Here is a 13,481-nt window from a genome sequence, read left to right as displayed (position 1 = left end):
CTCCCCCTCCCAGGCAGCCAAAGCCTCCCTTGCTGATTCTGGTGTGTGAATGTTTCAGAGTGTGTGGAACACCAGTTTTGCCTTCATCCCCATCCTCCTCTGCCGACCTCCCTTCCTGCATTTGTGCTCAGTGGCTGTGTGTACACAGAAACCTATTGCTGATAGAAAAGTCCTTTCGTTGCCCGGCTCTGCTGTAGGTCAACAGAGGTAAATAAAACCAATAGTGAAACAAGAGCTTTGCTTCAGCAAGCCCACATTTATAGGTAGAAAGGGTCCCTGTCATAAGGCAATATAAAGATACAAGATTTGCAGGAATTGAACATGTCTGAAAATTTGCTTTTTTTCCCCCCTCCATAAAATAAATCGCCTGTTACTACAGGAATTGCCCTAAGACCATCAGGCTGCAGCATTGCTAATACCTCATGACGCCTTCATTCAGTGCCTGATCCTATCTCTGAACAACTGTTTTCTCCAGCAAAGAGAAATGTAATGCTCAAGTGCTTTGTGAGTCATTTGATTTTAATCAAGTCTGTTCATCCATCACAGTCCTGTGGGTCACTGGCTGGGAGAGACTGTGCCAGCCAAATCCCACATCCTCCCCTTTATGACAGGGCACTTGATAATCAATCCAAATCATATGGCAGCAGGTTTTGAAGTAGGAAATGAAACTTGTGCTAATTTATCAGTGTTCCTGGAGCAACTTCTGCTGCTGTTATTTATTATGCAACCAAAAGGGACAAGACCCTGGGCACGATAATGATGGTGGGATTTGGCCTCTCTTGTGTAAATTTACTGGCTGATGCTGGTTAGGAGCTATTCATGCAACGGGTGAATACAGGGCTGGGTAGAAAACCAGTGTGATGGTGAAGTGGGACAAGTATTTGCTGTGTTTGCTGGCTGGGGGAGTTCATGTCCCCGTCCCCTCACAGGCTGCTCTTGCTCTGCCTGTTCACTTTGGTGCTTGGGGCTGTCCCCTTTGCTGGACCTTTTCCAACACCCTGAGATCTTGCTTGTAGCCAGGGAGGCCTAATTGTGGTGTGGTTATTGGCAGTTAAACTGTGTCCAAAATAATTTCCAAGCTTTTTCAATGAGTGTTGTTGACATCTGTGCTCACTGTGCACAAAGGGGTGTGAAGGAGGCAGCAAATTTTTATGGAAGGGATCTGGGGTTGAAATAATCCTTTTGGTCATGGTGCAGCTTCATGCATTCCTGCCACAGCATGGTGCAGGCAAAAAAAAAAAGGCACTTTGGGCCACATCTTTACCTTGTCCTGTCAGCTTGATTTCCTAAAGGAAAAGGGCTGATGTGACCACATACATGTATGTTTATGTATTCCTTTTCATCCCCAAAGATAAATTTGAGCCTGTGGGCCACTTCTGCCAGATTTGACATGGGGTGAGACCTCCACGAGAAGCCATTCTAAGTTCTGGGAAGAGAGACATGATGAGCAAAATGTCCCCAAAAGGAGGGGACACTGCAGTGTGAGCTGGCTCTATCAGACACTGTGGAGGGAGCATGCCTGGGTGCCATCACTGAGGGGGAGAAGCTGCAGTCAGATTTTGAAATCAGCCATGGATCCAAGTGTGTCACGTATTTCCTTCTTCCTGGCACAGGGACTGCGGGGGGTGCAGGCTATGAAATCACCAAGTCACAGGAGTTGCATTTGAAGGATTTAGCAGGGCTGTGTACAGCAATATGGGAGTAAAGAGCCAGGTAGGGTTGGCATGGAGCCTTCTGTGCTTAGTCAAGGGCAAGTTGAGACTGATAACAATAAAGCAGGGATGCAGCCAATGCCTCTTTTATTGCTTCATATCCTAATTTTAATGGGAAGGCTGTAATTAAGGGAATTTAGCTCCAAGCTATGACCTCACGGGTTGATACTCACATCAGATGCTGCCTTAAAAATAACTCATCAGAAATCAGGGAGTCTTCCATAGCAGCTCATCTTTTAGCAATGCAGTTCCTCCTGAAATACTGGTTTCCAGGCCAAAACCTTGACTGGAATCCGGGGGGCAGAACAAGGCAGCTTTGCATGCAAATAACCTCTCCAGCAACATCAAAAGGCTGCTCTTTCCTCTGCTCTTGTGTGCTCATCTCTTCTGTTCTGGAAAAAGTGATGGAAAACTACTGAGTGCCAACTGTCCTCTGTTAAAAATAATGGTGGAAGTATCCTGCTAACAGGTGATGGAAACTTTTGCCCTTGGATGTCTGCTAGGCATGGTTTCTGTGGAAAGTTTCTGAACAGCTTTGTAATATTCTGCTCTGGCTTTGTATCATTTTAGAGATCCAAGCAGCTGTTTGCTGCTTCAAAGAGAGGGTGAACCCTTTTTCTGGCAATGATTTGATAAGGTAGGGGTTAAGGGAATTGCCTGGTGTTGGATGATTGCAGCACTACATGAAAGGATGCCCAAAGTTTGAAAGATTGACCTTTGATGAGCAGACAGCTTTTAATTCAGCCTGTCTCAAGGTAACCATGTCTGCAGTGGCTGAGGCTGTCATTTGGTGCCACCAGAGTTTAGACAGCACCCACAGAGCCAGTTCCCAAGCCTGCCTAGGCCAGGGTGGGCTCCGACCCCTGCAGTTCTGCCCTCCCCATGCCAGTGCACGCACCTGTGGGTCTGAGCTGAGTGATCCAGGGTCATGGGGCCATAAAATACACCCCAGCTCCTTTCTCCCAGGGTTGCTAAATACTTTATCCAGGTCACTGTGGCCCCACAAAGCCACATGTTGGCAGAGCAGGAGTGGTGGGCTGGTGATGGACAGCGGTGGGTGAAGTGACACGTAATCAGCAGATCGTTTGTTTGCAGACTTCTTATCTGGAGGCGTTTGCATCAGAACTCTAAATCAAGCAAAGCTGCATGTGAAAGGCACTCCTGACTCGCAGAGGGGGTCACAGAAAGGGTAATTTTGTTCAACTATTGAAAGAATAAAACAGTCATTAATGACTTGTTCTCTCCACTGAGGAAGCACACTTTTATCTGGAGATGTAAACATATTTAGGAGCATTAGGAAGAAGAAAGATAGGGACCTGTATCTTTGATACTGCTCCCTTAGGGCTGGTTGTTCAAAATTCAGAGCCTTGGACCCTGATACTCAAAGCAGGAATTGCTTCTGGCTCCAGTGAGACCATGTGAGCTCTCAGCACTTCATAGGACTGGGTGAGAACTGGGGTGTCCATGACGCAGCAGCTAAAATTAGTTAAAAAATTAAAAAAAAAAGAGAAAAAAAAATAGAGAAATCTTGATGGGAGAAAGGATAAAACCCAAACAAGCTGCCCGGTATCAGTGACTGATGCTGGAATAAAGTCCTGCTCTCCTCTGCCATTCCCTGTAGCAGAACCATGTTGAAATCAGTAAATATTGGGCAACTTTGAGCAATCAAACAGTCCTGCCCAGCAGGGTATCACCCAGAGAGCTGCAGCACAGCCTCAGAGCACATTGGAAAGATCAACAGAGCTGCCTGGTTGTGGTGTAAAGTTCACCTCCAATTCTATGTGAAGTATCATTGCATTTCTGTCCCTCTCAAGCTAGGAAGCTGTTCCCATGAGGAAACCTTGGGAAGAAGCTGTCAAAGGGAACACCAGTTAGTTTGGGCTGGGGCTGATGAGCACAGGAGTCCAACTCCCATAGACCCATGTCAGTTGTTTCTCCCTCATTCCTCAGCTCCCAGACCTTTTCCCCTTGGTTCCCACTTCTCTTCTGCAGTCAACAACCATGGCTGCTCCTTGGGTGCTTTCAACACAAAACTAAGAATGGTTTCAAATGGATATTTGGGAAAATAACAGCAAGGAGAATCTCCTGGAATAAAAAAAGGCCCCTGTAGAGTTGACAAGGCTGCAGTAATGAGAGGAAATTAGCTCCTCAGTTTAGCTTTGGATAGAGCCTGTCAAAATCTGTTAAAAATGATTATGATTTTCCCTTCCCTGACCCTTTTATCCTAGAACAAGTTTTAAAATTAAAAATGTGTCGTGCAAAGAAGTTATTCTCAAAAATCATTAAGTTTTTTATAGGAAAATATGTCCATTTTGGTGTTGGCCACAAAGCATCATATATTTTCCTTTGGTTTTTACAAAAGCTTAACATTTTTATCAAATTGGCTTTTCTTTTGTGCAAGGTACAACTGAAAGCTCTCCCAAATAACAGTTATCACAATGATGATAACACCATAAGGTAAATTCTGCCCATTTCATGAATGAGCCCAATTTTTATTTCTCTTCATCACAAAAGTCATCCCACATTTGTTGTACACATTGTTGGTTGCTGTGTTACGGGACATATCACCAGGTATCAGATGCTTTATTCTTGCAGAAGCACTTCTAATGGAGATGGAAGCTTCTGTTGGCTGAATTTTAGAACAACAGCAAAAAATAATAATACAAAACAAAAATATCATCTTCAGCTGCATAGCAAATATGGATCAAAAATTTAACACTGTATCAGATCACAAGCGTAAATATACCTCACCATAAATAAAATTCATTGTACAAAATAATTCAAGCAGCTTTTCATACAAATATGGTACATTTGACAACAGTTTTTGAGAATATTTTCTTGGTTTTTTTACAACTTTGATTCTTTTCTCTTTTGTTCTCCAATACACATGAACCTACTGGACTGGAGTAATGCAGGAGGAAAAGGACTAATGTTGTTCAGTGCTACTAAGTGCTGTCAGAATTTAAAAGGAAAACCACTGAAGTGCTGAATTTCATCTAGTTTACTTCCCCTTTCTATTGTAGCATTGCAAGTCAAGTGTAGCATCATCCCAGAAAATTACGTGCACTGCCAACTGTCCCATTTTATAATGGCAAAGCCAGAGGCAACATTAAAATAACCCAGTCTGACTTCATTCATGACACAGGCCATCCTTTCTCCTCCCTGTAATTCCTGTATGGAGCCAACACCTGTCTTTGGAGTAGACATCCCAAGTGGTGGCTGGTGAGTGCTGGGCAGTTTGTAGATTACTTTAGCATAAGCAAGAAAATATAGGTAATAAAAAGCAAGTCCATTGTCAGTGGACTTGGGAGGATTCAGACAGGGGTCAACATTTCCCTAAGAAAGCAACATTAGAAGTCTGCAGATTAAAAAAGACTGAAAACTACAGGACTGAAGCACAACTGCAAGGAAGACTCCCAAACTTGGCAGAAAGTCTGCAAGTGTGAGGAATATCCCTGACCCCCTGGCAATCTGTTACTATTTAGCCCTAACTCTTACAAATTTGCTCCCTATTTCCATTAACAATTATGACATTTAAAAAAGCACGGGAGGAAAAAAAGTCCATTTTCATGGAGCTGTTTAAAGACCTAAGCCTGGACCTTTCTCATATACAGACAAAGAGGGTGAGAAAACTGAAGCTAAGGAGTATCTTAATCCTTGAGATAATCAAAGGACAGTAACATCAAATCTCAGAAATTAAGACTGTGATTATTATTAGCTGATATCTCATACTACTTGAGCAACAAGGCAAAAGATCTGCATACACTCTACAGTCAAAACACTTTACATTTTGTTCATGCACTTTGACATTTTGCTCAAAACATTTAATCCCTTGGAATTTGGAGGGATTTTACATTTTTGCTAGCAAATCTGAGGGCAACGAATAGATTTCAACTACCTGTTCTTTCAAGTACCTGTACAACAACTTTCCAGTGCAACTGTGTTTTGCAGGGTTGCAGGGAATTTTGGCAAAACTACAGGAAAAGAATGCAAACAGATTTACAGATTATTAGGTGAAATATCTCATGACTCACTCCAGACCTAAACTGATGAAAAGAGGGATTTAAATTCACCTTACTATATCCCATTTTTGTCTAGGTAGCTGAGACTGGGCCATTTGGTACAGTTCATTCTTTTGTAGCAACTTCTTGTTGATGCTGGTTTCCAAGAAGCCTCCAGCATTCCATAGCTTGTCAGATGTAATAGGACACTTCATTTGTGCTGTGCCTAGAGGTGGCTCTGAAAGCCAGACAGGGACTTGTGCCAACTTTTCAGCAAGACTTTCATACCAAAATAACAAGCACTTGCTATTTACGTCAGGAAAAATAGGATCTTGGTTGGATCTATCTTCCTCGCATCTTGTTTTCCACAAAAAATAAAGTGCTTGATTCTTCTCTTCCTTTTAAAAATATATAACTCTAGATTCCCTCACTCCAGTAGTGTAGAAGTGTTGGATCATGATGGAATGTCAGAACTGACATCCTTAGTGGAAGAGTAAGTAGAGAGCAGAGCGAGCCCTAGATGCTCTTCTGCTGCTCTTCCTCGCCACACAGAGCAAAGAACTCACCTTGCTGGGCTGGCTCCTTCCCTGCCACGCCAAGATTTCAGCCAGACTTCCTGAGATTTCATTTTACTTTCAGGTTACTGTGCTGCACAATTTCCTCCCTGCAGCTGAAAAGGTCTGTCTCAGTAATAAAAGGAAACACAAGGTGTGAAAATGCCCAGCACTTGTCATGTGTGGGGTATTGATTATTGATTATCAAGGGAGTAGGTGATGAGAGTCTGGGAGCACAAACTCATGCCACACACCAAGATCTCCTCTCGCCAGCAGTAGTTTGCTGGCTGTTGTTTCTGAAGACATAAACTCCAGCTCAGATATTTCTACTAATTAATTATATGCTCCCTCTGAGAGAATGAATGCCCAGGCTCTGCCTTTTTAATATCTGTAACAGCATGCAGTTTACAAGGCATGATGAAATGCATGGAACAAATATGTATTATCACATCTGGATACAGCAATTTTTGCTGTGGCCAGGCTAGAGCTGAGGAAACACTGCCAGTTGTGAGGCTGGCATAATTTTCTCTTGGAGCACATGGTTTGATCTCCTTTCACATCAAGCACAGGCTTTTGGATCACTCCAATGACACTGCTGAGGGTTAGAAGCAGGTTAGACCAGGAGTTACAAAATCCTCCTTGAAGTTCCACCTGAATCTGTTCTCAATATCCAGGGATCTTAGATTAGCTGAGTGGGAAAAGGCAATAGACTCCAGTGTTCTCTCTGAACATCTCTGAACCTGGAAAACTCTGGGTGTTTTTTTTTATCCTATCTTATCCTATATTTTTTCTTTTCTAAACAATCACATAATTTCTGAGTGATGGGAAATTTCCTAAGCCCTGCTGGTAGTCACCATTCTCAGGAGAAAGGTATTTGTTTGCTGTGCCACTAGGAATTTGTCTACACCAAGGGAAAATAGCATCCCAGAACACACACATTACACATCCTGGCTCTCACCCTTGGCTGAAGAACAAAGATCCCATATGTTCAAGGTAACTACACCTGCATCCTGTCAGCACCAGTGATTACTTCCACCCAAATTAATACGTTTGAGAGCACATTCACATGAATGCAGCCTCTTCTGTAGTCCACAGGAAATCTGGTTTATTGGAAGATAAACCAGACACACGGAAGATGTGTCTTCAGGGGAGAACCTCTGCATTAAAATAAGTGGACGTCCCATAGCATGGAAAAAGCCAGGCTCTTTTCTGTTTCCCCAGCTCTCTGAAGTGCTGAGGAGTTATCTGGTGACTGCCTCATTGCTATCCTCAAGCCCACATGCCAAAGCTCATGAAAACAACTGCTGGAAAGGCCAAGGACACAGCAGAGAGCACAAAGCTGGGTGAGGCATCAATCCACGAGCAGCCTGGCGGGGGCTCCTCTGCACCCAGCACTTGATCCTCAGGGCACTGCCACATCCTGCCTTCATCCCTCCTTCCCCTCAAAGAGTGGATCAGGGACTTGTCTTCAGCCCCTCCTGCTGCTTGGCTGGTGGCACATGTCACGGGGGTGTTGATTTGTCCCACTGTTTCTGCAGTGGGAGTGGGTTCCCGGCGCCGTGGGAGCGTGGAGCTCTCCCACCTGAGGCTGCAGTATGGCTTCAGAGAGATGTGTGCACTGGGTGAATCACAGGGAAAACTGGACCACTTCATGGAAGAAAAGCACATTTTGCCCACCCACCCCCACCCCCCTCAAGTCCGAAAGCTACGAGTAAAACCGATCACAGGGATGGTACAGAGGAACATGCACTCCAGCGGGGCGAGGGGAAGGTGTGTCCTCATGTGGCGAGGCAGACCCAGCCTCACTCACTTGTCAGGCCTCACACCATCAAGTTTACCCCTCCCAGCTGGTTTGGGTTCAGTCCCTGCTCCCTTCCCAACCCGTGCAGGGTCCATGTCCACACTAGCAGGTGGTGGCCAGCGACTGGTGGATGGGGGGCTGGAAGCAGCGCACGTGCTCCACCGTGGAACTGTCTGTTTCCACCGACTTCATGTACTTGTTCAGGATGGCAAAGATCTCGTTGTTCAGGATCTGATACTTCCTGATCCTGTCGGCCATCTTCTTCAAGGGCTGGAGGGATGGGGAGGGAGAGAAACAGCACATGAAGGGTCTTATGTCATCTGACCAGCTAGGAAGTAGCAGCACCTGTGCCCTGCTGCTGGAAAGCTCTGCTAAGGCAAAGCAGCTCTAACACATGTTCCTGTTCCACTTAGCACCTCGCAGGGACCCGGTGACTCGCTTCATTATTGGGTTTGATGACTCAAGACAGAGCATTAACAGGATCACTGAGTGGTCTCCAGTTAACCACTCCAAAGTCTAGGCTCCCAGCTGCTTATTGATAAAGCCAGCGAGATCACAGGATGGTTGCTGGAAATACCAGCTCCTCAGGACCAGTTTCCCAACCCCAGGAAGAAGGGAAAAGTTTTGGGAGAAAAAATATTTGATTTTCAAGCCAATTAAAACCTTGGCCTCTCTGCTGAGACTGCAGATGGAAACCATACAGCAAGGGCAGCCAGTAGTAATAAGATTAACACCAGGCTTTGTTGTAATTGATGAGTTTGGACAAAGCAGGATAAAAAACAGAAAGAAGTGTGCTGGCTTGAGTCCTTTGGGACCTCACCCTTCAACTTACCACGTTTTTTATGATTTCATCTTTCCCATCCTGCCTCTGCACCTTCAGCAGGTGGTAGCAGAAGTCAAAGAGGTCAAAGCGCCGCTGCTGTCCAAGGAGAACAATGATGGAGCAACCTGCCCAGTTCAGACCATCTCCAAAGCATTGCCTGGAGGGAGGAGCAGGGTGATGGGTGGGGAGACATGACAGGACAAGAGTTAGGCAAGAGAAGTACCATGGCACCAGGAACTTTCTTGGGTGAATTCCTAGGGAAATGGGGTTCAGTCCTGAGTATACACCTAGAGAAAATGAACCCAGAAGCAGAGAATACAGAATTACACCCAGGCCAGGCTGTGTAGAATGAACCATGGGGTAAGATGGGTGAGGACATAGTACTCATAGATGGACTGTTGGCCCATCTACCCATCTCCTGCCTGTCACCTCAGGCACGTCCCTTCACTTTGCTCTTTCCTCCAGCTGTTCCAATACAAAGCTGGGCACAACCAAATCCTTTCACAAGCACCTCCATTGCCCCTCTACCTCCACAGAGGCTCTCTCTGCAGCTGAGGGCACCCGGGGGGGCTGGCTGGGGACACTCACTCTGCCGTGAACTCGTTGGTGCCCACGGGGATGCAGTACACGAACTGCATGGCGCTCCAGAGCCGGTGGAACTCCACGCACTCGTCCACGTGCATGACGCCGTTGGTGGGGGGCGGCCCGCGCCAGATGGGGTCCTGCAGGTAACTGCGGATGCGCGTCAGGATCACCTCGAACATGGAGAGCCCGCAGCACAGCCGCTCCTTGGTCAGCAGGTCCCCCTCCCGGGCGATGGCTATTTGCTGAGGGCAGGGACAGCCAGAGGGACACAAGTGAGGATGTGACCCACGCCCACCGGGTTTAACGCTGCCTGGTCTCTCCCCGGAGGTCCAACCTTACCTCTGATGGCTGCTCCCATGGCACTTCCCACCAGGGAATGCTCATCCCTCAAACAGGAGGATTAATGTGGTGCTCGGTCACAGACATGTTTTATGAAAAATCCTCTCCTTAGGATTTTTTCTCCTGAGAAGCTGAGAGGTCTCAGGAACAAAATGTAAACAATGGTTATCTGCTGCTGTGGAATGCAACAGGTGCATCTGGGATTGGTCTCATGTGGTTGTTTCTAATTAATGGCCAATCATAGTCCAGCTATCTCAGACTGTCTTGGTCAGTCACAAACCTTTGTTATCATTCTTTTTCTATTCTTAGCTAGCCTTCTGATGAAATCCTTTCTTCTATTCTTTTAGTATAGTTTTAATATATATATAATAAAATAATAAATCAAGCCTTCCGAAACATGGAGTCAACATTCTCGTCTCTTCCCTCATCCTAGAACCCCTGTGAACACCACCACAGTGCTCTGCTCCATTTCACCGACCTCAGAATCTTTTGGAGGAACTATGTGCGTCAGAACACCAGAGCTGAAGGCAAAGCTCTGACCAGAAATATTGATCCTTAATTCTGCTAGCGTGCTGCTCTGCCCTGTTAGTGCTACTCAGCGCTTCGTTTCAAGATTTTCATTTCATGATTCATTTAATGGGTTTCATCTCATGATTTCTGCAGATTATGAAGATAAAACAGGAGAGAACAGGGACATTTTGCTTCCCAGGACATTGCCATCATCTCTTCAAAATGCAGATAGCCTATGGCTTTCTTGATTTCTTTTGTAGTTAGGGCTAAAAAGCTCTGAGGAAGATGAGAAGCCACTGCAAATTTGATACTGAAAAGCTTGTGGTTTATAAGAAAGCCAAATAATTTTTTCCCAGATGTGGAAGCTTTACACACGTGGATAATTTCTGTGACATCCCCACTCAGATTTAGATATACAACTTTGGAATAGCTCCACTGGATGAAGTTATTTTGGCTCTTCTACTAGAGGCAAATTAAAAGAGAATTAACTTCATTTCAGCCCCACTGCTCCGCAAGACGACAAAAAAAAAAAAAAAAAAGGGAGGGGGGGATTTAAAACAAGCAAGCAGGGCCTTCCCCCAAGCTCAGAGTGGTGCGAGCATGGAGGTCTCCCACTGCCCTGGTATTCTCTCAGCTGCCCCATTTCCTGCTGTTCCAGAGGCAGGACTGACTTCTCTTTGCAGTGCTGCCAAAAATAACCCATGAAACGGGAGCTGGGTGCTGTCAGAGCCATGCCTGTGGCTGTGGGAGGCTCTGGCTCTGCCGTGCTCACCCTGGCAGAGGAGCGGCTGCACAGGCAGAGCCCTTCACCCCTCCCACCACTCTGGAACAGGCACACAGAACAAGTGTGACATTGACTGAGACTCTGCCTATCCCAGAGGACTTCCTGGAGCTTTAAGCAGTTTTTAAGCATTTTCTCCATTTGCAGCTGCAATGCCTATGAAAATGTTATCCCAATCAGTCACAATGGGGACTTGCAGCAGCTGGGACAAAGAGCAGGCACAGGTCCTGGCCAGACATTAAGAACATGAATTATGCTTGGTTTACTTGGGTCATCTTCATTCCACGCTGAAAAATGCATGAATATGCCTGCACATCCCCATTCCTGATTATCAATTTATGCTGGCAGTAACCTCGAGCATTTTTAGTTTGGTTGCTCTTGAAATTAGAAGTGTTTCAATTCTTGCTTGTGCCACAATTTCAAGGATGTTCTGGGGACCCCAGCTCAATTAGTGTTCAACTAATAGCAAATATCAAGGGAAAGCTGTCATGATGTGCAGAGGCCACATTTGGTCAGGAATCTCTTGTTCTGTTAAAAGCAGGAACAGCATCACTGGTTCCATGGCACACACCTGCCTGTGTTTGCTTGGCAAGTAAAGCAAAGATTTATTTCATCCAGCTTTTAAGCTAAAGGCTGTACAGTGCCCCTCTCCTCACCTCCTCCAAGCTCTTATGGGCACAGATCTGCACACACTGGTCTGTCATGGCAAAATGAAGGCACAGCAGAAACAGAGCCATTTCAAAGGTAAATTAGGTGTTAGCATTACTGTTTGCTAAAACATAGTGATAAAAGGGACACTTTTGAGAACAAACTTCTTCAGTGATCTTAGTACACAATTTTTGAAGAGATCTTAATTTAGAAAGGGATGCATCTGGCTTTCAGTGTAGGTAGTGCCACTCAGTTATGCACATTCACAGACAGAATTTAGTTCTAAGATTCATCACAGTAAGACCAGTCTTTGATACAGAACTACCATCCTTGGGGAGACATCTTAACACAGGCAAAGCAGCTGGAGAGCTGTTGGTCCTGTGTTCAGAGCTGCCTCACAGTCTGGGGTCCCACTGATTTCTAAGATCAGGAGAGGAAGGATGCTCTCAAGGCAAATTGCTACAGGATGCCACTGTGCTGACTCAATTATTCCTTCTGTCTTCAGAAGCAAATGCTCTGATTATTTCCAGGGAAGAAACCAGACTGACCAGCACTTTGGAAAACCTCTTACTAAATACCTTTATGGTCAGCATTAAAAGGGAGAGCATTCCTTTAATGAACCACTTTGACCCCCTTGGTTTTTTATAAATGGTCCATCAAACAGCTGCTTCTGGATTTCCAATGCAAAGTAATTATTTACGACAATCACTGGCAGTTTTCCTGCCATTGCACAAATCCAGTTTTGATTTCCAGTTTTTGAACCTCTTTTACAGCCTGCTTAGTGGTGAACTTGCCAGAACCCTACCCAAAACCTGCAAAACCCCATAGATCCCCACTATAATATGCATGGGGCCACCTTTTGGGAGAGGCTTTGAGCAGGCAATGTCAGCTTAGATTCTGGACAATTGTTACAAGGCATTTATGCATTCTGTAGGAAAAAATCCTGTATGGTCTGTGTCCAAAACTGCATTTCCAAAATGCATGTCCAAAACTGCATAAAAGGAGCAAGCTTAGAAGCTATGGAGGCACCTATAGAAAGCAATTCTTGTGTTCATTTACATTTGAGCTAAAAAAAAAATAAAAATCTGGTACCCAACTGTACCTGTGTGATGAATATGGGAACAGTTTACAGAAAAATAACTTTTTAGTGGGACATGAAATATCTTTTGTTTTCATCACCATTGTAACTACAGCAGAGATAAGCAACGAGTGGACTCTAATAGCAGAATTCAATGATGATTTTGCATGGAAAGAAGGAGAGATAGAAAGACCAACACAAAGACACGAAAACACAGAGGTGAATTGTTTTTCTCGAGTGTCTCCTTTAAAAGGAAGTGTCTACAGAGTAAGATAAAGTCCTCAGTTATCCAGCCAATTTCTCTATTTCAGATGATTTCCAATGATGCAAAGTTCAAAATGTCCTTGATCCATGAGAAAAAAATACAGGAAAAAAAATCAACCACTTTCTGCCTGCCATAGATCTGTCACCTCCTACACCAGCTGAGTGTTCTTTCCATTCCCTCATCAGTACATTACAGGAAAAGGGTGTTGATTCATTTGATACTTGAAAGATTTTTATCCCATCAACCCCAAGTAAATGGGCACTTGAAGTTTGATAATTTCTATCAATGGAGCTCAAATTTTGCCCATTACACTGATCAGTCTAGGGAGATATTTTAAACAGTACTGAGTTTCTGCACAAGAGATCTTTCCCAAGCTGAGACCCA

At 44.8% G+C, this 13,481-nt stretch overlaps 1 protein-coding gene across 4 annotated transcripts in view; it reads right to left on the bottom strand.

The window, feature by feature from the left end:
- Positions 1-4,170: 4,170 nt before the first annotated feature.
- CYFIP2 (cytoplasmic FMR1 interacting protein 2) overlaps positions 4,171-13,481 on the bottom strand; it is a 50,267-nt gene continuing 40,956 nt past the window's right edge. For all 4 annotated transcript variants that reach the window (XM_036392064.2, XM_036392063.2, XM_036392062.2 and 1 more), the window contains 3 exons: positions 9,480-9,718; positions 8,901-9,048; positions 4,171-8,338 (listed from right to left, as the gene is read on the bottom strand). In XM_036392064.2, the coding sequence (XP_036247957.1) occupies positions 8,171-8,338; positions 8,901-9,048; positions 9,480-9,718 (555 nt within the window). In that variant the 3' untranslated portion in view covers positions 4,171-8,170. The remainder of the gene's footprint in view (positions 8,339-8,900; positions 9,049-9,479; positions 9,719-13,481) is intronic.

This window comes from Molothrus ater, chromosome 15 (genome assembly GCF_012460135.2).
Source record: "Molothrus ater isolate BHLD 08-10-18 breed brown headed cowbird chromosome 15, BPBGC_Mater_1.1, whole genome shotgun sequence".
NCBI classification, from domain to species: Eukaryota; Metazoa; Chordata; class Aves; order Passeriformes; family Icteridae; genus Molothrus; species Molothrus ater.
The sequence above is the reverse complement of the archived record's forward strand: the minus strand, read 5'-3'. Positions and strand labels throughout refer to the sequence as shown.